The sequence below is a fragment of the Acipenser ruthenus genome, chromosome 6 (genome assembly GCF_902713425.1).
Source record: "Acipenser ruthenus chromosome 6, fAciRut3.2 maternal haplotype, whole genome shotgun sequence".
In the NCBI taxonomy this organism is placed as follows: Eukaryota; Metazoa; Chordata; class Actinopteri; order Acipenseriformes; family Acipenseridae; genus Acipenser; species Acipenser ruthenus.
The window spans coordinates 78,095,031-78,118,126 of NC_081194.1; the positions used below are offsets into that span (position 1 = coordinate 78,095,031).

Sequence of the window (23,096 nt, forward strand, 5' to 3'; positions counted from 1 at the left end):
TTTTAGCCGTGTTAAATTTCACAGCTTGTGTTATATTTAACTGTAGTCCTAATTACATAACGGTGATAGAAAGCAAGTATTACAACGCACATGCAAATAGAAATATGTATGCTGTCTGTGTCTGTTGTAGCCCAAAGCGTCACATTTTATAGTGCTGTTGTTAGACTATATTACTGTATTTTAGTTAAACGACTTTATACCTAGAACTTACTTTGAAGTCGATAACATATATAAACTTTGAATTTTTTTCCTGGTTTAATAATAATAATAATAATAATAATAATAATAATAATAATAATAATAATAAGTTAATCTGGCGCATAGCTGCTTATGTCATGTTGCCACAGGCTACTTGGTTACCCCAATAATAGCACATAGTTCGTTTTGTTTATCTTATCCACTGCTGTTCCTCTTGCGTTGAATGCTTCATCTGTGGTACATCGTCTCTGTGTTTTTATTCAGCGCTAACTCCGCCTCTGCTTTGCTTTCATTTGTTAGAAGTGGTTCGCGTTTTAGGCTACGCCGTTTTCTAAGTGGATGCTTGAGCTGTCAATCGCCAAGACTGGCACGCGTGCTCCCCGGGCTCCTCCCAATGCTGTTGATGCTATTTGAGTGAGCGAGTGGAGGTAACATTCAGAACTGGTCTTGCGCTGTCAATGGGAGCGGACGGTCGTCGGAAACAACACACTGGCTAGCAAACTTCACAGATCGCACCATGGTTTCTACACCGATACCTTCTCTGTGGATTATGTGTTGCTTTGTTTTGTTTCATCACACGCACACTGGAATAGCACAAAATGTAAAGGAAGGTAAGCGTCACAGAAAGTTTGATTCCTCCTCTTCGCATCTTCATCTTGAAAATTGCAGTGACAGTGCTATGAACTAAGTGTTTTCCAAGCAAGGGGTTCTTAGTTTCTGCATGGGTTTCAATATTAATGTGAGGTGCATAACAAACTACGGTGTCAGAAAAAAAAAAAAAAAAACAACAAAAAAAAAACGATTGACAGCAACATTATCGAGTAGAATGTAAAGACAGATGGCATTACTGCATTCGGACATGTGTTATTCTGTACTGACATAACTGACACTAGTTTTATAAGAAAATACACAATGTATTAAGTATACATTTGTGTTATGTTTTTTGGTGTTTCATACAAATTGCTTACGAATATTAATTTCGGACAGTAAGTCCGCTGCAGAAGACCGAAAGTTTAATACAGTCTGCATCTGTACCGTTCCCCAGTCGTTCTGGCTTACCTTAAAATAAAATAATGCTACTGTACAGTTTAACTAGGGATGCCGTAGTACCAAGTACAATTTGTACATTTTTATTTTATTAAATTGTAATTTTAGCTAAATTACTTTTAAAAAAAAATAGTTACCTTACTCTCACGTTTGCAGGTGAATAGTTCAACAGCAGAACTCCGTCAATAATAGCCTAGACAAGGGGGGAAAAATGCAATGTCGATTTATTGATCAGTAGTTTACACAAGAAATTAAAGCGCTATTATCGAATGGATTAACCCTAATTTTCTTTTGTATTAAGTATAGCTGCATACTTTAAGTGCTTGAGCTGCAGAATATTGAAAGATGCCTTGATTTACACAAGTGTTAGAATGCTTCAGAATCAGTTCCACTGTTAGCAAATGAAACATCATAAATGTTATGTCAATATAAATAGTTTGTTACCGATATTATAATGAACGCATAGATATGCTACTGTATTTATTTTGAGTGACAAAAGTGGCATATGTGTGTTTTGTTGGTATCTTTATCGGCAGTAATACGCATTGCAACGTTATAAAACATCACAAAAACCTTACATATACGGCGCTCTTTTATCCACTGTGCAAGCTGCATATAATGCAGTGATTTAAAAAAAAAATGCGACAGAGTATAACCACATGTGGTTTAAATTATTTTTGAGACTTTTTTTTTTTTTTTTAAACTGGAGCTTCTGTTTTTCTTCAGTAGTTAAAAAAGTGAAAATGCAATCTAAGTCGCTTGGAGGCGAAATGCATCACCTTTTGCCGCTTTTGTCGGCGCCGAGTTGCGCCGGGAGTAGGAGAAAGTTTCCTTTTGTTCAGGACACAAGTGCACAAATACAGACAAATCACTGCCTCAGTTTGCAGTCCTAAACTTTTAATAGCTACATATCTTAATTAATAGTACAAAATTATCAAATCACATCCATGTCAATACATGGGCTAGCAGCATACCACGTAGCATATAGGGCTCCTGCGACTAAATGTATTTTCGCAATTAACTTTATGGAAAGAACAAATGTGTGTTATGTCCGAGTTTCACAATATTTGCATGATACATGTCTGAGGGTAATTGTAAGAGTTTGTTGTGTTAATCATTTGTTGCTTTGCTTAGTCTCTTTTTTTGGTTGCTTTTGTAAACCGTGAAGTATGTTCTTTCAGATACATAGCACAGTGCTGTTTATTGTATATACAGAAGAACAAACTATATGGCTTATTTTCTGTTTGCCTGGAAAGTAATAGTCCATGATCCTGGGCTGGGACAGAGTGTAACCTGTTTCTATTGGCGTCATTTGTATTTTTAATTGTTTTGTTCTGGGTATTACTGTTATTCACAAGAAAATGTAAAATAGGAATATTGACTCGGACCTCAGGCAACGAAAAATTGATTAACTAGACTATATTAAAAGAGGATTCTTTTTTGTTTTGTTTTGTTTTATTTTGTGTATAACATGAAATTGCATTATGTTTGCTTCTACAGTAATGTTGCTGGATTCTAAAGCACAGACGGAACTGGAGTGGATATCCTTTCCTTCTGGCGGGGTAAGGTCTTCTCTATTACTGCTGGTTAAATCATGTCCACATACCGTTTGTATTCCTTAGAACTCTCCATGTATCCGCATCCCAATTTCAGGAAATGTAGATTCTGAGATCGCCCTCCGGTATATTTTTGATGATTAGGGGCGCTTCAGCTTCTGCTTTGATACCTAAGATAAAAGCAGTTGCTAATTACAGAGAACGGCTTCCCTCTCACAATTATCTGTTGTGTTTTTTTGTCTACTGGGAAAGCAATTCGAAATAGAATTACCAACCTAACGCAAACATTCTTTACACCCTGCAGGCTGCAGCAGTAATGATTTAATAATGATAGTGTTAAATTGTGTTGTACGAAGTATTGAAACAACGAGAGACTGTAATATTGCTAACTGCGCTACATTTTAAATTACCGTTCCTGTTCACAACATTATTATTTTCTGTTTCTGTATGCACGTGCACACTGTAGTATTACTATTTGTATAACATCTACATTATTATTATTATTACAAATGTCCGAGTAAAACTTCAAAACCAGAGAGAAAAATCATTTTTGAATGGTATTTTTTGGTTTGATCAATGATACAAATGCATACAAATGTTAGCAATTCCATCTTTGGGTCAACAGCAACAGAATATCTTGTACAAGACGACCTTTTAGATTCCCAGGTCCATTAGCAGGGTGTTTGTGGAATGAAGTTAATGGAAAAGCAATTCCAAAAGTGTAGTGGGTGGTATGCTATTGGGTGGTTCCTCATTCAGTTAACAGAAACCCTTAGCAGACGTGTGCTTTTTATTTATAAATCATTTGAGGATAATTATATTTGGTCTTGTTGTGATACAGCTTCCTGCACACACCCTTCTATTGTAGTTTTAGTTAATACATTGACTTCAGCTGTCAGGTATCTTTAAAATCCTGCTTTAAATCCTGTTCAGAGAGAAGTAACCTTAGTAAGAAAGAAAACCTCACGGATCCCAGTAATCTCCACATTCAAAACAAACAGCAGTTTAGTCTAGTAAGGATACATAGCAGTTCCCTCCACCCCAGTTAATGTCTTTAAGATACTGTGTGTATTATTCCACTGCCCTCCTGTCTTCTACTGTATATGCCGTTTGTTTGTCTTTCCTTCACAGTTTTGTGTTGGCTTTCTGTCGAATCTACATTTCATTTGATGTTCCAAAACCTGTATCCGATGATCAGTTATAGTAATTCATTTATTTATTTTATCCAAAACCATTGCCCATTAAAAAAACTAATAAAATAACGGTTTTGTTTGATTTCAATAGTTATCTTGAACAGAAAACATACAGACACTGTTTCTAGAGTTATAAGTTTAAAAAACAAAGGGAAATGTAATGAGATTCCTTACTTTAAGGACTGTGGTGACATTTCTTTAAAAAAAAAAAAAGAAAACATTTGGATTTCCATATAGTGACACATCAGTTATCTATTGGAAAGCCATGGGGTGCAGCCTTTCATTTGCAGTAACATTGTAGCCAATCTAACAGGATGGTCTGTTTCAGTTGTCACCTACATCTATGTACAGGACCTTTTGTGGCCTTTTCCTTTTACTACAAATCTTAATACAACAATGTTATTAGTGTGCTCTGTGGCATAATTATCATGATCACAATTGATACATGCTTGAATCCCAAAGCTTGGGTTTGGGTCTCAGCAGCTTGAATAGAAGAGAAAAACACACATTTCTAAATCCCTTCTTCAGAGTAAAAAAGAAAAAAACAGTTGCAACTAATCATTGTTTTTACTTTGAACTCCCTTGTTTTCTCTGTGCTTTTGTTTATAACTTTGGAAATCCAGTTTAGACAAGCAGGGTTTAAACAAGAGAAGCTTACCTATCAATGCGTTTAGCTGTTTTTAGCACCATTGTTATATAGATTGCTTTTGTCCAAAAACACATTAAAGCTAGTGTGAACTGCAACATGACATACCTTTCTTGTTATCTTTCAGTGGGAAGAAATCAGTGGACTTGATGAGAACTACACACCTATTCGGACTTACCAGGTGTGCCAGGTAATGGAGCCCAATCAGAACAACTGGCTGCGAACTAATTGGATTGAGAAGGGCAATGCTCAGAGGATTTTTGTAGAACTGAAGTTCACACTGAGGGATTGTAATAGTCTGCCAGGTGTGCTGGGGACTTGTAAGGAAACGTTCAATCTGTATTACCAAGAGACAGACTCTGACTATAGGAGGAATATACAAGAAAGCCAGTATGTAAAAATAGACACCATTGCAGCAGATGAAAGCTTTACCCAGGGAGACCTCGGGGAACGTAAGATGAAGCTGAATACTGAAGTGCGGGAAATCGGGCCTCTGTCTAGAAAAGGATTTTATCTGGCTTTTCAGGATGTAGGGGCCTGCATAGCTTTGGTATCTGTCAAAGTCTACTATAAGAAGTGCTGGTCTATTATTGAGAACTTAGCTATTTTCCCGGACACAGTCACAGGGTCCGAGTTTTCCTCCCTGGTCGAAGTGAGCGGAACATGTGTGAGTGACGCAGAAGAGGAGGCAGAGAATTCTCCCAAGATGCACTGCAGTGCTGAAGGTGAATGGCTGGTGCCTATTGGAAAGTGTATCTGCAAATCAGGATTTCATCAAAAAGGAGATGCCTGTGAGCGTAAGTACAGCTGTTTTCTAAAAGTCATATTTTTTTCTTTTTGTGCTACCCTTTTAGCAAACTGCAACAAACTACAACTCCATACATTTCCGATTTTTAAATTGACTAAAAATAGGCTTTTAGAAGTTTTCAGTTGTAATTGTGGCTTGTTACAGGTAGTTCTCAAAACTCACTATGCATGTACAAAAAAGCAGAACGTGCGGCACAGAGTGCTGTGGATGGTGAACCCAACTCGCAAAACATTCTCCTTTGAAGTGAGAGATTATAGATTGAATGCTGTCATTATAAAAACAGTTGATCTTTTTCTGAACTTATAGCTTTCTTGAAGAAAAATTTAGAATTGAGGCAATCGTAAAAGCATTTGACTCTGTGGTCACTCTAGTGGGTCTATAACATCTATGGCCAAACGTTTTTCATCACCCTATAGAATTAACTAATTTTGCTTCATAAAGTCGAATGAAACCTGCTGAATAATATTACATTAACATACTGAATTACATACCACTTTGTAGTTTTCCATATGCTTAATGAAAAACTGACGAAAATTGAAAAATGTGACATTTGAAAATCTAACATGAAATACTGTACTTCTGTTATGGTTTCTGGTAAACTTTTGAGATATCATTTTGTAGTTTATTTGATAACATGATGTGAAATAAAAAATCAAATTTATGTTCATATATTTTAATTATGTCTCAATCCAAAAATTGTAGGTTATGTAAATGTTTTGGTCACAGCTGTACATTAGGAGGAGAATACATTTCTGACAGAGGGTTTCCTGTTGTGCAGCATAGGAAGGGAAACTTTATACCACCATGGGATATAAGATGTATTATTATTTGTACAGCGTCTTGATGGGATACGGTTGATCACTCCTACAGGCTTACATTATTTGTAAAGCTGATTAGTAGCAATTTCTTTTCATTTCTAAAAACGAATCAGATCTCACTGTGGAATCTCCTAAAATTATTCTGTAGTGACCCCCCCCCCCCCCCCATTAGTTTATAAGCAGACACATAATCAGCGCTACATCTGCAAATTAGTTTTCACATCACAAACCTGATGTGATTTGTCAATTCCGTGGCACATTTGACTTGCTAATTCCGCAGCCTTGTTAATTCTGTTGAACTTGCAAGTGACAAATAAGGTCACATTAGCAATGCCTGAAAGCAAACACAATTTGCTTTGCATGTTTAGCAAAAATATTATTCAGGATAAAGTTAAGGAAGCAAAAACAAATCTGAGGTATTATAATTGGAACCCATGTTAATTGTTTGAATACCAGAGCCTTCATTTATAGCTAGTTATGTTGACACTGGGATTAAATGATAACTTGCTCTCGAGTCGAGCTCTGTGTTCAGCTGCAAGAGCACTTCCCATTCTGGCAGTACTCCAAGCAATCACTTTCTGAATATATTTCTCTGGAGCAGATCCAGCAGCTCATTTTCAATATCCCTCTCTCCCTCTTTTTGATGATCCTGATGTAGTTGGAAAACAAATAACGTGCCATTTTCTGACATTGCAATACTCCAGGGTGTTTGTAAAGCCTAACAGGAGAGAGTACCGACACATTTCTAAGAAAAGTGCCGGGTATCAGAAAGGAGACTGGCACAGCGGAGTGCCGGGTATTAGAGAGGAGACTGGCACAGCGGAGTGCCGGGTATCAGAGAGGAGACTGGCACAGCGGAGTGCCGGGTATCAAACCCAACGTGTTCCTTACCCTGGAGCAACTTGTTAAAGCAATATCACATCTGGAAACCGGTACCAGTGGCCAAACAGTTTGGAGTCGGAAAAACACAAATCCAAAACCTGTGATGATGGAAGGCAGAAATCCTTGCCCATTATGAGTCAAGGTACTGTAGACTGAAACCAGACACATTTTTTCGAGAACATTTTGGTCTTTTTGATAATGATTTTATAACTTCACAGTCTAGAAAATAAACAAAACTTGCATTAGAACTGAATTTCCTCTTCTTTTGAGTAACATACATGTTATAAAATGTTATAATCACCAAGGGATTTTAAATACAGTACTGTACTGTATACTGTATGTAAAATTAATAAAAAAAAATAAAAATAAAAAAATAAGATAGTGTAGTGGGATGTCTTTTGAAGCATGTGATAAAAATTTTTACAGGAAACATCAGTAACAATACTAACCTTTCTGTACGTTGTAAAAGTGCCCATTTTACAACTGACCTCTTTTGCTTGCTCCCATGAGTGGTCACTCTTGGTAGATTTTACTGTGTATATATATAATAAATGAGTATTTTAAATATTCTATTCTGATTGGTCAAAACAGGTCAGATGGGGGTGTTGATATCACAGCATATCATTATGGGTCAAATCACTGATAGATATCCATATGCCAGTAGAATTAAAAAAAAAAAAAGCTGTGTGATCTGATGCAGAATATTTGTAAATTTATCTTGACAATTCCTGCTGTACCTTTCTCTCCACATAAATGTGTCCAGGCACGATGGTATCATCTCTTCTGCTGTGCCCTGCATTGTTTTAAATTGTTTCTTAACACTGGCCCAGTAGTTCTCCACGTTGTCCAGCCATAAACTTCAAAGTCAGTTTGATAAGTAACTGGGTATTCCATAATGCAAATAACATCTTTCTCGCCACTATGAAGCAGTAGCGCTAATCTGGTATGGATACCTCCTGTCACTACCCTGGATAACAAAGGATGATTTATATATATTTTTAAAAACAGCACTGCCACCTGATACTGTTGCAGATCTTGTGAGGAAGGGTCTGTGTGATTTAAAGGCAGACTCATTTGTGCTGTGTCTTGATGAAAATGGCCAGTAATATTTTACTTTTAGAATTACAAGAAGTATAACGAATCAAATACAGAAAAACTGCACTTTCAATGCAAATGTTCAATCAGCATCTATAAATCGCTTTTTTTTGGGTGGGGGGGTTATGTTTTTTAAAAGTTATATGAAACTGTTTTATTAATCTCAGTTTTAGGCGGAAGGATATTTCATAAAAATGACTTTTTTGTTAATTAAAAAACGTTTTTACTTTTTTTTTCAATTTAGCGTATTTGCTGGAGTAAAAGTCGACCTTGTGTAAAAGTCGACCCCCCCCCCATTGTGAGGGCGAGATTCGGGTAGAATTTTTTTTTTCTCCTAAATATATGTATTAGGTATCCTAACGGCGTTTGAGCGGCAGATTTGCAAAAATAACAATTTTATAAACATTTCTACTAGGGGTGAGATGATACACCATCACGATACACAAGCCATGATACGATGCTTATCACAATACACAAGCCATGATATGATACGTATCAAAATACACAAGCCATGATACGATACATATCACTATACGTGAACCACGATACGATATGTATCACGATACACAAGCCATGATACGATATGTATCACGATACACAAGCCATGATACGATATGTATCACGATACACAAGCCATGATACGATATGTATCACGATACACAAGCCATGATACGATACATATCACTATACGTGAACCACGATACGATATATATCACGATACACAAGCTACGATACTATTTGTATCACGATACACAAGCCACGATACGATACGTATCACTATACACAAGCCATGATACGATACGTATCACTATACATGAACCACGATACGATACGTATCACGATACACAAGCCACGATACGATACGTATCACTATACATGAACCACGATACGATACGTATCACGATACACAAGCCATGATACGATACGTATCACTATACATGAACCACGATACGATACGTATCACTATACATGAACCACGATACGATACGTATCACGATACACAAGCCATGATACGATACGTATCACTATACACAAGCCATGATACGATACGTATCACTATACGTGAACCACGATACGATATGTATCACGATACACAAGCCATGATACGATACGTATCACGATACACAAGCCATGATACGATACGCATCACGATACACAAGCCGTGATACGATACGTATCACTATACATGAACCACGATACGATACGTATCACGATACACAAGCCATGATACGATACATATCACTATACGTGAACCACGATACGATATGTATCATGATACACAAGCCATGATACGATACGTATCACGATACACAAGCCATGATACGATACGCATCACGATACACAAGCCGTGATACGATACGTATCACTATACATGAACCACGATACGATACGTATCACGATACACAAGCCACAATACGATATGTATCACGATACACAAGCCAAGATACGATACGTATCACGATACACAAGCCACGATACGATACGTATCACGATACACAAGCCACAATACGTCACGATACACAAGCCACGATACGATATGTATCACGATACACAAGCCATGATACAATACGTATCACGATACACAAGCCACAATACGATATGTATCACGATACACAAGCCATGATACGATACGTATCACTATACATGAACCACGATACGATACGTATCACGATACACAAGCCACGATACGATACGTATCACGATACACAAGCCATGATACGATACGTATCACGATACACAAGCCATGATACAATACGTATCACGATACACAAACCACAATACGATATGTATCACGATACACAAGCCATGATACGATACGTATCACTATACACAAGCCATGATACAATACGTATCACTATACATGAACCACGATACGATACGTTGTCTCCTGTGGATGGCACTGGCGATTTGGTCTCACAGATGTTCTGTTGGACTCAGGTCAGGAAATAAAGCTGGCCACATCAGGACCTCGACATTGTTTTCTTAAAGTTGTGCAATTGTAATCCTAGCATTCTGTGGTCTGGCATTGTCCTGCTGGAAAATCGACACTTCCGGATTGGCTTGCAGGAATGGAAAAACTGTTGCCTCAAGGACTTCGTCATTGTATTGCTGAGCAGTAAGGCTGACCTCAATCTGCACCAAAGGCGTTCATGTGTTAAAGGAGACTCCTCCCCACATCATCACACTTCCACCGGCCCACCGGTTGGCTTGAACAATGCAACAGTCAGCATAATGCTCACCACAACGTCTCCACACACGTTGTCTTCCATCAGGTCTGTCAAGGGTAAAACGACATTCATCAGGGAATAAAACACTCTGACTGAAGAGAATATGTAATGAAAGTGCCAAGACTAAAAGGTAGGGTTATTATTTTGGTGCCAAGAATTCTCGCCTCTGACAGGAATTCTCTGTAGTTTGTAACTAGCTCTGTAGTCAAACAGTTTGAGAATTCAACACTGTCTCCCTGAGTACTACTTCCTAAACATGAAAAAGTTACAATATACTAAATGAACGGGTCAAGCTTATTATGATAGTTTGCAAAATCAAATGAAAGCTTTCAATACAATTGGGATAATACATAATAATTATTTACAAAATCTTGTTTGCCTCGTTACTTGTTAAAAACTGTAACTTTAGTGCTATACTACTTGCAAATGTAAAACGGAAGGACAAACTTTGTGGTGTGACACATCTTTTATGTGAAAAAAATGCAGTTGATATGAATGACACTTTCATTGAACATACATATATACATAACTTTAACGTGCATATATATATATATATATATATGGCAGGATTTGAACCCTAACTAGTCATACTTTCATTCCAACTATATAACCACTACGCTACACAGATTCACATCTTAACCCTTTCAACAGACTAGTCTACTATTTACATTTACCCTATCCAAATGGCAATACATTGCCTTAATATAGGTTGAACAATTTTGTTATTCCCGTAATGTGTGTGTGTTATTATCCATTAAGTGAAAAAAGAAGTGATATCTGAAACAAAAACACATTAGAAATGTGAATAAAATGGCAAGTTATCAGAAGTGTCCAGCAATTTAAAGTGGAGACATCAAAACAACTTGCCGTGTGTTTTTCAGGCACAATAAAAGCAGATTGAACTTTCATCAAAAACACAAGCCAAGTTAGTCGAAACAATTGGGGTAAATTGCCAGTTAGGAGGCTGTGTGGTCCAGTGGTTAAAGAAAAGGCCTTGTAACCAGGAGGACCCCGGTTCAAATCCCATCTCAGCCACTGGCTCATTGTGTGACCCTGAGCAAGTCACTTAACCTCCTTGTGCTCCATCTTTCGGGTGAGACGTAGTTGTAAGTGACTCTGCAGCTGATGCATAGTTCACACACCCTAGTCTCTGTAAGTTGCGTTGTATAAAGGCGCCTGCTAAATAAACAAATAATAATAATAATAATAATAATAAACCTTGACCCCCACCGCTTTTACAGTTGTGCCTATTTGCTCTCCCCGGGGTCTTTAAAATATCTGTGGCAAGACAGAATGGTTTATTCTGGCCCCAACACAGAATAACACAACTGTAAAACTGTATAAAATATGAAGTGGAAGGGAGCGGGGGAGTAAATGAGACGAGCTGTCAGTCATGTCATTTGAGAAGCCCCCATCTGTACTTGCATGAGCTTTCTCTAAAATGTGTTGTGATCAAGTCATTCATCACAGCCGAGAGAGAGAGGGATAGAGGAGGACAGCTTGTCTTTCACTTCTTTTTTTAACTCTTTAGCACCGATCATCCACACAAAAGCCAAGCTTTCTTCTCTTGGACAGTTGATGCTATCTCTGCTAAAACAAACAAAATGCTTTTCTTCCTATAGGAGACATATATGATAGGCTTGTATTCCGCACCAAATCTACCTATTGCTGAAGGGATTCCTTTGAATCCTCTCCTGAGTTAATACTAGGAGTTTCTCAGGATAGACATTGGCATCTTTGTTATAGCCTTATTCGTTCAATATATCTGGAGCAGAGCAGTTATTTTTTAACTGATTGAATAATAGTGTATTGAGTCTGTGTTTCTATATGAACCATACTAATTGTACTTGTCTATATCCTATAGGAGCCGTATATGATAGGCTGGTATTCTGGCTGTCAGAAGCTTTAGTAAAAGTAACACAGGGACCGTGATTGATGACTGAAACCACAGGAAGGAAGGTCTGGGGATTCAGAAAGGCTGTGAGACAGCCAAGGTGTATGGGCGGTTAGGCAAAAGAGGCACCAGCAGTCCCATGCTAGGCCTCCTTTGCATTTCAAATGCCATGAAAAGTCCTCATACATGTTGACATTCACTTGATTGATAAGGTGTGTATTTGTGTTCCAAATGGTCATGTCACCCATTACAAGTGTTACTAAGCTTAATTATGTAAATACTGAACATGCTAGTCCTCAGGGGAAGCTCCAGTTTAATCACTTAACATTAAAGTAATCCCTTGATGGATTGGGTTCATGCTGCTGTCACTGTGAGATGTGATTGAAAATCTACTCTTCTAAAAGTTGCTGTTTCCATGTCACTAAGGGTCAAGGACAGTTTTGAAACTAGATTATTAAAACTAGACAATTTGTTTTGTTAAATAAACAAACACACTGATTTGTTAAAAGGTGCTGTAATGAAACTGGTTGTATATAGTTTTATTAAACTTTAAGTATGACAGTATGTAAGTTTGCTGGTTTCAGTGACTTTACAATTAGCATTCTTATTTTGAATGCAACTTAAGTCTGTCCAGTCCCATTTGTGTACCTACAAATCATGAAACCCCTAGTCTTAAATGTGCAATCCAATTAGATTGTTTTATATTTATATTATTATCACCAACATTGTTCTTCTATGAAATTATACTTTTTGTTTGGAATGAAAGGAGTAAATAATTATTTATTTGAAGGCATCCTGGTAGACATTCACTGGAAACAAATAACCCTTTTTTCATGGTACAGAGCACCTTTAAACAGTTTTGAAATTACATCCACTGGTCTGGAAGGGAGGGCAGGTTATGCAGTAAGTAAGCTATTGATTTTTGTTCAACAGAAGATTGAAGTGCATAGCCATGGCTTGCAGTCCTTCAGGAGCTTGCATTGGTAACAAGCCCACACACACACCCCTCCCCCCTCCAGGAGTGAGAGGGTTAAGTCTCAAGGATAGTCACATATCACTTTCCCAGAAATGCCAAAGAGAATCTGAGCTTTATGGCAAGACATTGTCTGCCTGACACAATGTTCGCCTGTCCAATTGCATCCTTCCTAACAGGCAGTAGCAAGCAATTACAAAAAAGACATCTGTGCCAAGGTTTAGATAGCTAAAGAGACCAAGCTTAAGAGTATAAGAGGTATAGAACCTGGATCGATAGAAATGTCTAGACCTGTTAGCACAAATAAAGATGACAGCTGTTGAGAAGCTGCGAGAGGTACTTTGTTGTTGAAAAGGAGGAGGCTGATGCAGTGACGCTTCAGGAGACCAGGGTCAACTAGTACTATCATCTGTCTTCCGCTATGGCAGTGTCCTGTCAGGTCTGGGTTCACAATGCTGAGCAGAAGAGGCAGAACTCCATTGTTAACACCAGACTATTCTCAGCCAAGTGTAAATGAAGTTAATATTCACTGACCTTATGCATACCCAATGAGGGCCCCAGTGTCATCTTGGAAATAATGCTATCTGTCACTAAATAGCAAATGCTGCCGGTAGTTTGTTGTTTTTTTGCTGACCATGTAATGGTTGCTAGCTTGAAGCTGTTTTTAAATTCATCTTGATGTATTATTCGATCTGTGTTCAATTATATAGAGATATGAAATCTGAAAAAAAGATGCATGTTGGATACTTCTGCAAACGGTCTTGTGTTCTTCTTTATTTTGAATGCATGCGTGATATAAAACACATACACATATATACAGGCACATTGTACAGGACATATCTTTTTACAATGGAAAGAATTATTTATTTTATTTATATTTAGGCCACCAAGTTGTGTGTACTCACAGCAATAATATGTCTCATATTTCTACAGCAGTCTTACAGGCAGTGTGCAAGATAAACCTCATGAATAAGGCAGAAGCCAAAATGTCACTTATCTGTTTATCGGATATCAGTATTTCCAGTGCATATGTTTCCCTAACAAAGATGGCTGAGATGCTCTGATAGTTCACAGTGTTTTATTGTGACAGTTTATACAGTATGTATACATATTGGAAAGAGGTGTATTGGCTAAAGTTTAAAGTTTAATTCCTATTGAACAAGTACAGTATTTCCATAAAAGTTTTAAAAATGAGTGGCATGTAACAACATCAGAGTGAAAAACTAAAGGATTAAATAACAGACGAATAAAGAAAAACAAATAATTAAGGACTACTGTAGCTCTTAAACATCTCATTACAAAAATGCAAAAAAAAGTTTTGAAAGCTTTGAGCCATGCTTAAGATACAGTATTTGAAAGTATATATTAATGCTGTTGCAATCAGTATTGTTTATAGTGATGTATAAAATAAATGTGGCATTCAGCCTTTTTAAAATGAGTGGAATTTCATGGAATTAAATTATATTTCTTTTCATTCCAATTCAAATTCAAATTCTGTAGCCTGAAGATTTTTTCAATTCAAATTCAAATTCAAATTCTTGAATTGAATTGGAGTTTACCAACACATTCGGAGTTGACCCCAACCCTGTAAGAAGATAATTGCATTCATTCAACATAGACACTGGGTTTGAGTCCATTATATATGTTTTCACCTGGCTGTTTGCACAAAAACATATCCTTCATTCCTTGGTTCATACATGCTTCTATGAGTATTGAGTAACTTCCACTTTAAGAAAGGATTCAGATCCTTCAAAATGGGGTTTGGTACATTGATTGTATTGATAGCTGACATGTAAGTAAATTAACTCTCAGTGTTTTTTACAAAAACAGATTGGTTTCTTTTCCACCTCATTGGCCAAGTTGAAATACATTAATACATTAAGTTTAGTAAAGGCAGCATCGCCGAAGACAATATGTAGTCTGATAATATGGGGTAGTTATAATCTCAAAGATCATTAAAGTGTAAAACATTTGTAAAGAGAATAGCTAATAGTTTCAGGTAGTTATTATTTTGAGGATTTTTGTGGCAGTAGTAGTGGACAGTTTTAGTTAACATGAACAAGTTTGTGGATGTGTTTACACAAACAATCCATTACATTCAATGTTTAACTATTATCTTAAATAGTGCATTGTTATAGGAGACCTTTTATGAGAACCCTGTCATTTATTGAAGTGATTGTGGCTTTTTCGATTGCAGTGCTGATAGCAGTTTGTATATCTCTTTTTTTTATTTGTATTTTATTTTCTGTTTTCGACGCCACTACAGGCACTGTAAGATGCATTGGGCACACAGTGACACCTCTTGCTGTGAGCTGTGGGTGACTGAGGGGATGATGTTCTCCTTGTGTTGCTTTCTGAGGGCAGAGGCGGCAGAAGCAATGCCAGCAGCTGGTTTGACATTGTCGTCCTGCCCAGCTGTTCCTGTCATGGTGGCGGGACGGAGGAGCATGCAGGGAACTGGGAGATGACATTCTCTCAGGGAGCCAGGACGTAGGGGGGCAAGGGCTTCTGCAGACCCTAAAGCTTGCCGCCATTATCCTTGAAATAATAGATTGTTTTTAACCTTTTTCTCAATGTACGCCTTTACAGAAAAAGTCTTGGGTGGAACATACCACATCCCCCAGTGACATTGTCAGCATTGATGCAGTGTGATTTCTTTTACCCGGTCAAATGAACTCATTGAAAAGAAATTAGGCATTACAATTTTCAATGTTCATTCATTATGAAAGCTTCAGTGTTCAGCTTGTGTTCAGAACAGAACGGTTTTTGCTTCACATATTCATAGTGTAAGCTCTTCTCCTTAATCCCCATCAGTCGCAAGGTAAAGCATAAATAAGATACATTATATAAAATCATTTTCTTATGATGACAATGATTTTGGATATAAAGGTTTCCTTTTCAGTAATTAATGTTCACTGCGTCAATGCATCAGTGCAGCTAAATCAAGCTCTAGTAAATCTTAGCTGTAATGATTTACCAGGTACATCTGTAAATTACAAACAATAATGACTGTAGATAGAAGCAGTCTGTGTCTTGAAAATTTATGAGGAGATTACAGCAGTCAGACAACAGCCATAATATTAAAAAGAGTTTGAAACTGTGATGACACAAAAATGTCGCTGTCAGTTAAACCCTCCCAGGAAAGTGTAAGGGAAGCTTTTCAATGTTCCGACAGGAAAGCTACTTATCTTATCCTAAGCACAGATACGATAGATTAATAAAACAGCTGTCTGTGTGTTCTAAACCCCAGCAAGTCAGCCAGCTCAATTGAAGTAATGTGCAGGCTCTAGACGAATAAAGGAAAATATGATCCTTGTTACCTTTTGAATCTGGTGTTTCTGAGACTTTTAATCTACCTGTCTCAGATTTTATTTTTGGTGCCTGATATTTTGTCCCAGCTCTCTTTATAACCAGGCGAAGGTGTAACAGTATGAAAGCACCTTGTTTGGAAAACGCAGGCTATCTAAAACACAATCCCACCCAGAGCAGAGGTTGTCCGCAGGATTTCTTTCCTTTCCTCTGTATAGACGCCTTCCTTTTAAAAGGTGGAAGATTAAAATGTCTGGGGATAAATTACAGATGCTCATTGTAAAGGAGGCTTTTGTGCATTTTTAAAATGTTCTGGACATCTAGTAGTTCAGTAGCTATAGAAGAAAAAGCTCACATTGTTCTGTTAAGAGTCACAAGAATCTTGTTGCTTATGAAAAGTAGAGTAATGTAAGGAACACTGTGAAATGGTCGATATTACATTTGATATATTCAGCGCCTCTTTCTATTTCTTTTTTTTTTTTTGCTGAACCCTGAGCTCCCACATCAAAATGCACTAGCAACACCGTGGTTGGTAAAAACGGGACATGGTGCTCTCTGCTTCTGTGCAATTTGTTGTCAATTGCAGCTCCGCTAGAGCACTAGCACAGCACTGAGCAGCTTGCACAGAATGTGAACATAGTGCCTGTGTGCAATAGCAGCTCTGTGGAGCCACAGACAAATGTAAACCTGCATAGACCCTTAGTGCTCATTGAACAGGTTTGAGAAAAAACATTGATCATTAACTTGATTGAAACATGTAACAAGGAACATTTTCAACAACCTTGACTTTTTCACAAAACACATTTAGTTGGGTCTTGGCCTGGAATAAAAACCAAACTGAATTGAGGAATACATTTTTTTAGTTTGTTTCTGCTCCTTAGGAGCCACTCACATTTTTAAAAAAGCAATTGAATTTAAACAAGAAATAGTAGACTTTTGACATCTTGATCAAGAAGGGCAAAGTGCCAAATCGTGGTAGTCATGTTTAAAGTTAGCATTTACAAACCCATCTCGCTATCAGTTGTCTGGTAAATGTTTAGACAAGAAGGAAGTCTTTTATCAAGTTTCTTTTATCATGTTTGACCTGTTCCACGTGGTCTTCATCAGCACTGGTGCTGCCTCCACATCCTGTCGTCTGCTCTTCCCTTGTACCTCCTTTATCACTCTAATGGGGTGCTATCTCTAAGTTACTTTGCATTCTCTCTCTGCTGCTTACAGTGGTGCATTTTTACCATATCCACAGTGACAGAAAGGAGGATTTAACACGTAATCAGCCAGGGGGGTGAACCTGACAGGAGCAGTGCACATTCGGAGGAGACAGACTCTTAAGTTAGCTGCAGTTTCAGTACCTCTTTATTCCTGAAGCATTCCACAAGAGTTCCAGCCTTTATTATGTAATACTACGAGATTAGCCATTGTCCCTTTTGGCTTCAGACAGACTGCCCTTGATGGTCTAGAGAGATATCTGATGGTGTAATTTAAAGGTTAATGAGAGGGTACCTTTTTAAAAGGTCGCAGACTCAAAAGACTGTTCCACAGCAATGGTAACACTAGCTTCAAGGCTTCCAATTAGAAATGATCCGTCCATCAAGGTATGTTAACCGAAAGAAAACAGTTTTTGTGCTGCAGCGTCACACAGGGGCATGAGTAATAATTATCAGCTCGGCCATGACCAAAGGAAATGGTATGTCAGACTGTCACAGAATGTCAGCTTAGGTTCGCAATTTCATCCATCTCTCTTGTTTTTTTGGCCTTTCTTCAAATTGTTATTTAATCACCAAACATTTTAAAAGCTTGGACACAGTTCAAGAATGTTAATTAGCCCAGTAGTAAACTAGTGTCTAAACCCACTTTTTTCTAAGTGAGATAGTATTTCTTTGTTTTACCTGTAGCTCCACAATGAGAATTGTGATTTAGATATTTTCAGGAACACAAGCCTGTGGTCATTCTATATTCCGTTTATTAGGCCTTTACTGAGGGGTTCCTGTTATTTTACTGCTGAGTGCAGGCTATTGTTTTACATTTTCCGGCAATATAATCTCTCCTGCAGCAAATTATAGAATCAGGCTTACTTCAAACTTTACTCAGGGGCTTAGCAGAATTTCCAGCTCTGGTTTGAACTTCTACAGTATGTTATGTCTCAAAGGATTTCACTTCAGGTGGAACCAAGCTTGTTTCTAAAGCAGAGTAGACAAAGCTTTTATGTAAATCGATATTACTTATAACAGATACAGAATTCAAAGTGATACTTTTAATTGTATTTCTTGAAAGGCCTCATTACTCCTAATTCATTTTAAATTTTGCCCCCCTTCCCAAAAAAAACAAAAACAAACAAAAAAAAACAGACGGTCAGTTTGAACAGCACAAGGCTTGTTAGCAGTACTATAAAACTCCAATCAACAAGACATGTTGCTTGAGTTTAATTGGTTGATATTTTTTCAACGCACTTCAGATATAATTATTTGGGCGTGGGCACAAATAGCTTGCCACTAATAGTTAGCTTTTAGTCAGTCAGGCTCTCATAGTCAACTGAGTATTAGAGCCTGAGCATATGACTTAGTGTTGTTAGCTTAGGCCAGCTGGCCCTTGGCAATTGAGTAAAACACATTGTAGTGCTGATTAAATGTAATATGACATTATATACAGTAATGTGTAAAACATTTGTAACCAAGATGTGTTTGCTTTATGGAAAAGAATGATTAGGCTGCTTAGAGGTGCAGTCTGTAAAAAGACACTGCTCTGAAAATGTATTACTACTGTTGCTGGAAAATGTTCATTAGATATTGGATGAATTTGGTGATTTGACCTATTCAGAGAAAAGATACATTGACTGTATCATCTTTCTTTGCTTAAATCATTTTTTCCACTGTTTCTCTGCTTGGTTCTTGGTATGGAAATGTTAAACTCCTGGATTAATCAATCAGCAGTTGCCATTAAAAAGCTGTTATACTGCAGTGTTGTCAGCACATTTGATCTTAGATTTTCTTATGATTATAATCTGTTTAACTTTGTTGGCGTTCTGCAGAGTTTAACAGACAAAGCATTTTTAGAACATTTTGTTTTTTATGACTACTATCTGACTCAGCACAAGATTGAGAAACTGAGGTCAAAACATGACCTGGTGCCACCAATACCAGCAGATAATACCAGACATGTCTAGCCATCACTCATTGGCTTGTCTGAATGCCTATCTCATCATTCTTCTTTCACGTCTTATTCAGCACTGTATCACGCAGAACATTTAGATAGTTATGCAAATGCAGAGCAGTAACGGTACATTGAAACGACAGGCAGATGAATGCAATAATGACTAGCTAAAAGTTGAAAGAGATATTGATTAAAGCCTTCAATTAAGACTTATGGCCATCCACAGTGGGATGTACTGAAAATGTATGTATTACATTCCAGTGCAAGTAGAAGAAGCTGCACAGTGACTCGCTATTCCCACTAAGAGCCAGTCCAGTAGAAATAGCATATCACAAGGTTACATTTAGGTTGTTACATTTTTGTTGAAACAAGGCAATTTGACCTTTAAAAGTTAATAACAGCAAATCATTAAGGATGTCTTAATGTACTGTCTTGAGTTCCCAGTTACGGCTTGCCAAGTATTAATTAGAGGTTGTTGACAAAGAGAAAAAAATTCAATTATATATATATATATATATATATATATATATATATATATATATATATATATATATATATATATTTACAGTTGGACTAATTTGTATCTAGTTAGGCCCTTAGCTTTCTTGCAATAAGTTTAGTGATTGATTATTCATAATGCAAACCAGTTTAATGCTAGCAGAGGTTTGCTAGAAACTGTGTTTAATAGCATGTGGTTACAATGCCCAGTGCTGTGTTTCTTTATTCCCCCGTTGTCATTTGGACAAGTAGGTTTCTCTGACATCGTGCTCAGGCAAGGCATAATCCATTTAGGTCTTGTGGCATCTCGCTTTGTGCAGCCTGATACCACCTTTCATCTCTCTAGGCAAAAATCCATCAGTGCTGACAGGGAGCAAGAATGCGTGGTTAGGGGGTAGATGATATACAGTGCCATGAAAAAGTATTTGCCCCCTGTCTGATTTTCTACATTTCTGCATATTTTTGACACTGAATGTTATCAGATCTTCAACCAAAACCTAATATTATATAAAAGGGACCCTGAGTGAACACGTAACACAAACATTTGATACATATTTCATTTATTTATTAAAGAAAGTTATGCAACACCCAATGATCCCATGTGAAAAAGTAATCCCCCCCTTAGACTCAGTAACTGGTTACTCCACCTTTAGCAGCAATAACTGCAACCAAACGCTTCCTGTAGTTATTGATTAGTCTCTCACAGCGCTGTGGAGAAATTTTGTCCCACTCCTCCATGCAGAACTGCTTCAACTCAGTGACATTTGTGGATTTTCGAGCATGAACTATAGGGCAGCAGTGTGGAGTAGTGGTTAGGGCTCTGGACTCTTGACCGCAGGGTCGTGGGTTCCATCCCCGGTGGGGGACACTGCTGTTGTACCCTTGAGCAAGGTACTTTACCTAGATTGCTCCAGTAAAAACCCAACTGTATAAATGGGTAATTGTATGTAAAAATAATGTGATCTGTATAATGCGATATCTTGTAACAATTGTAAGTTGCCCAGGATAAGGGTGTCTGCTAAAAAAATAAATAATAGTAATAATAATGAACTGCTCGTTTCAGGTCCTGCCACAACATCTCAATGGGGTTTAGGTCTGGACTTTGACTAGGCCATTCTAAAACTTTAAATTTATTGTTCTTCAACCATTCTGATGTAGACTTGCTTGTGTGTTTCGGATCATTGTCTTGCTGCATGACACAGCTGTGCTTTAGATTGCATGTTTGATTACCTTGCACACCAAACAAATGAAAGAAGCACCAAACTTTGGTGTCATTTTTTTCTCTCAGACTTCCTCTATATACTACTACAACCCACAAATAAATTTGACCAAATACAATGTGAAAAATGTGCAAAAATGCAGAAAATCAGACGGGGCAAATACCTTTTCACGGCACTGTAATAACTAGCTTGCTTCAGCAGTTTTGCAAAATCAACTACTTAACAAACAGCAAGATTAGAAGCAATGTAAGCATATGGTTATTTACAAAGGCGAACAGTACCATCTTTGGAGTATTTTAAAGAGATAATGCATACTGAAGTAGAAAAAGTTAAGCCAGTTGTGTTTAAAATGTAGCGAAAGTGTCTCTAAATCTCCATTAAATGATGTTTACTAAAGCTGCCTGCCTAAAGACTTAATTATAAAAATTTGAACTGCCCTTTCCCTTTTTCTTGTAGATCCACTATAAAGTGCTATACCAGGTAAACTGAACAACCTACATTGTTGGAAGGATTAGCAGAACAGATTTCATTAATGAGATAAATAAATAAATAAATAAATAAATAAATAAATAAATAAAATTGCAGTTTGGGAACTGGCCTAGTCGGAAGAGCAGCTTTCCTCTGTGTATTGGAACACAAACTAATTTTCTTTTTTGATCCTGCACAGCCAGGGTTTTGCTGTTCATTCAAGTGTAAATATGTTTCTTTCTGTTCCAGCCTGTGGACGTGGATTCTATAAATCATCCTCCCAAGACCTCCAGTGTTCCCGCTGCCCTGCTCACAGCTTCACTGACAGAGAAGGCTCTTCCCGATGTGACTGCGACGACGGATATTACAGAGCAGCCTCAGACCCACCATCTGCGGCATGCACAAGTGAGTTTAGCGGAATGGGAAGGGAAACGAGATAATGAACCATATAAGCTAAGGTTATGTTCACCAGCTCGTAGAAGCTAAATAGTGTACAACTAATGTTTTGGCTGAGTGGGCTCAAGCACTCTTACATTCTAAGTCAGGTTATGGATCTTGATCATGATAGTTAGGGTGTTGCTTGTGATTATGGTTAGCAGGGGCTGGCAGGCTGGGACTGTGGTGGGAGATCTCACACTTGTTCCTTTCCAATCTCTGCAAGTACTTAAAAAAGGTCCATTCATTGAGAGGCTGTTTTTAAAAAAAATAGTTTACTGAAAGTTTGGGAGAGGCCACACTAAGAGCCTGAATGGAGGTACAGGTTTTATAGGTGGAGCATGATTTAGCGGCTGTGAATACAACCTGCCACTTAAATGAGACACTCTGCTTTGCAGTATTTTCTAGTGTTTAACAGTCTGGCATTGTGCCATAAAATATATTTGTTCTCTTAGTAGGCTGAATTTACAAAAATTGTTATTGTACTTTTACTTTCTCTTTTAATGTCAGGAAAATTACAGACACAAACACAGACAGACAGATGATTTTTTTATATATGTGTAAAAAAAAAATCTGTCTGTGTTTGTGTCTGTTGATTTGTGTACCTTCCTCGTTCTGTGTTTATATGCTAGATTTTAGGCATAATCAATTCTTTAAATGAATTAGGTTTTAGCTTTGTGA

At 37.5% G+C, this 23,096-nt stretch overlaps 1 protein-coding gene across 2 annotated transcripts in view; it reads left to right on the forward strand.

Annotated features, from left to right (window-relative positions):
- The first annotated feature begins 631 nt into the window (after positions 1-631).
- Positions 632-23,096, forward strand: part of LOC117411302 (ephrin type-A receptor 7) — a 61,113-nt gene continuing 38,648 nt past the window's right edge. The window contains exons 1-4 of one of the 2 annotated variants that reach the window (XM_034018594.3): positions 632-809; positions 2,746-2,807; positions 4,768-5,437; positions 22,230-22,385. In XM_034018594.3, the coding sequence (XP_033874485.3) occupies positions 716-809; positions 2,746-2,807; positions 4,768-5,437; positions 22,230-22,385 (982 nt within the window). In that variant the 5' untranslated portion in view covers positions 632-715. Of the gene's footprint in view, positions 810-2,745; positions 2,808-4,767; positions 5,438-6,924; positions 8,733-22,229; positions 22,386-23,096 lie in introns of those variants that run through there. The other variant, XM_059025839.1, reaches the window with a different exon arrangement.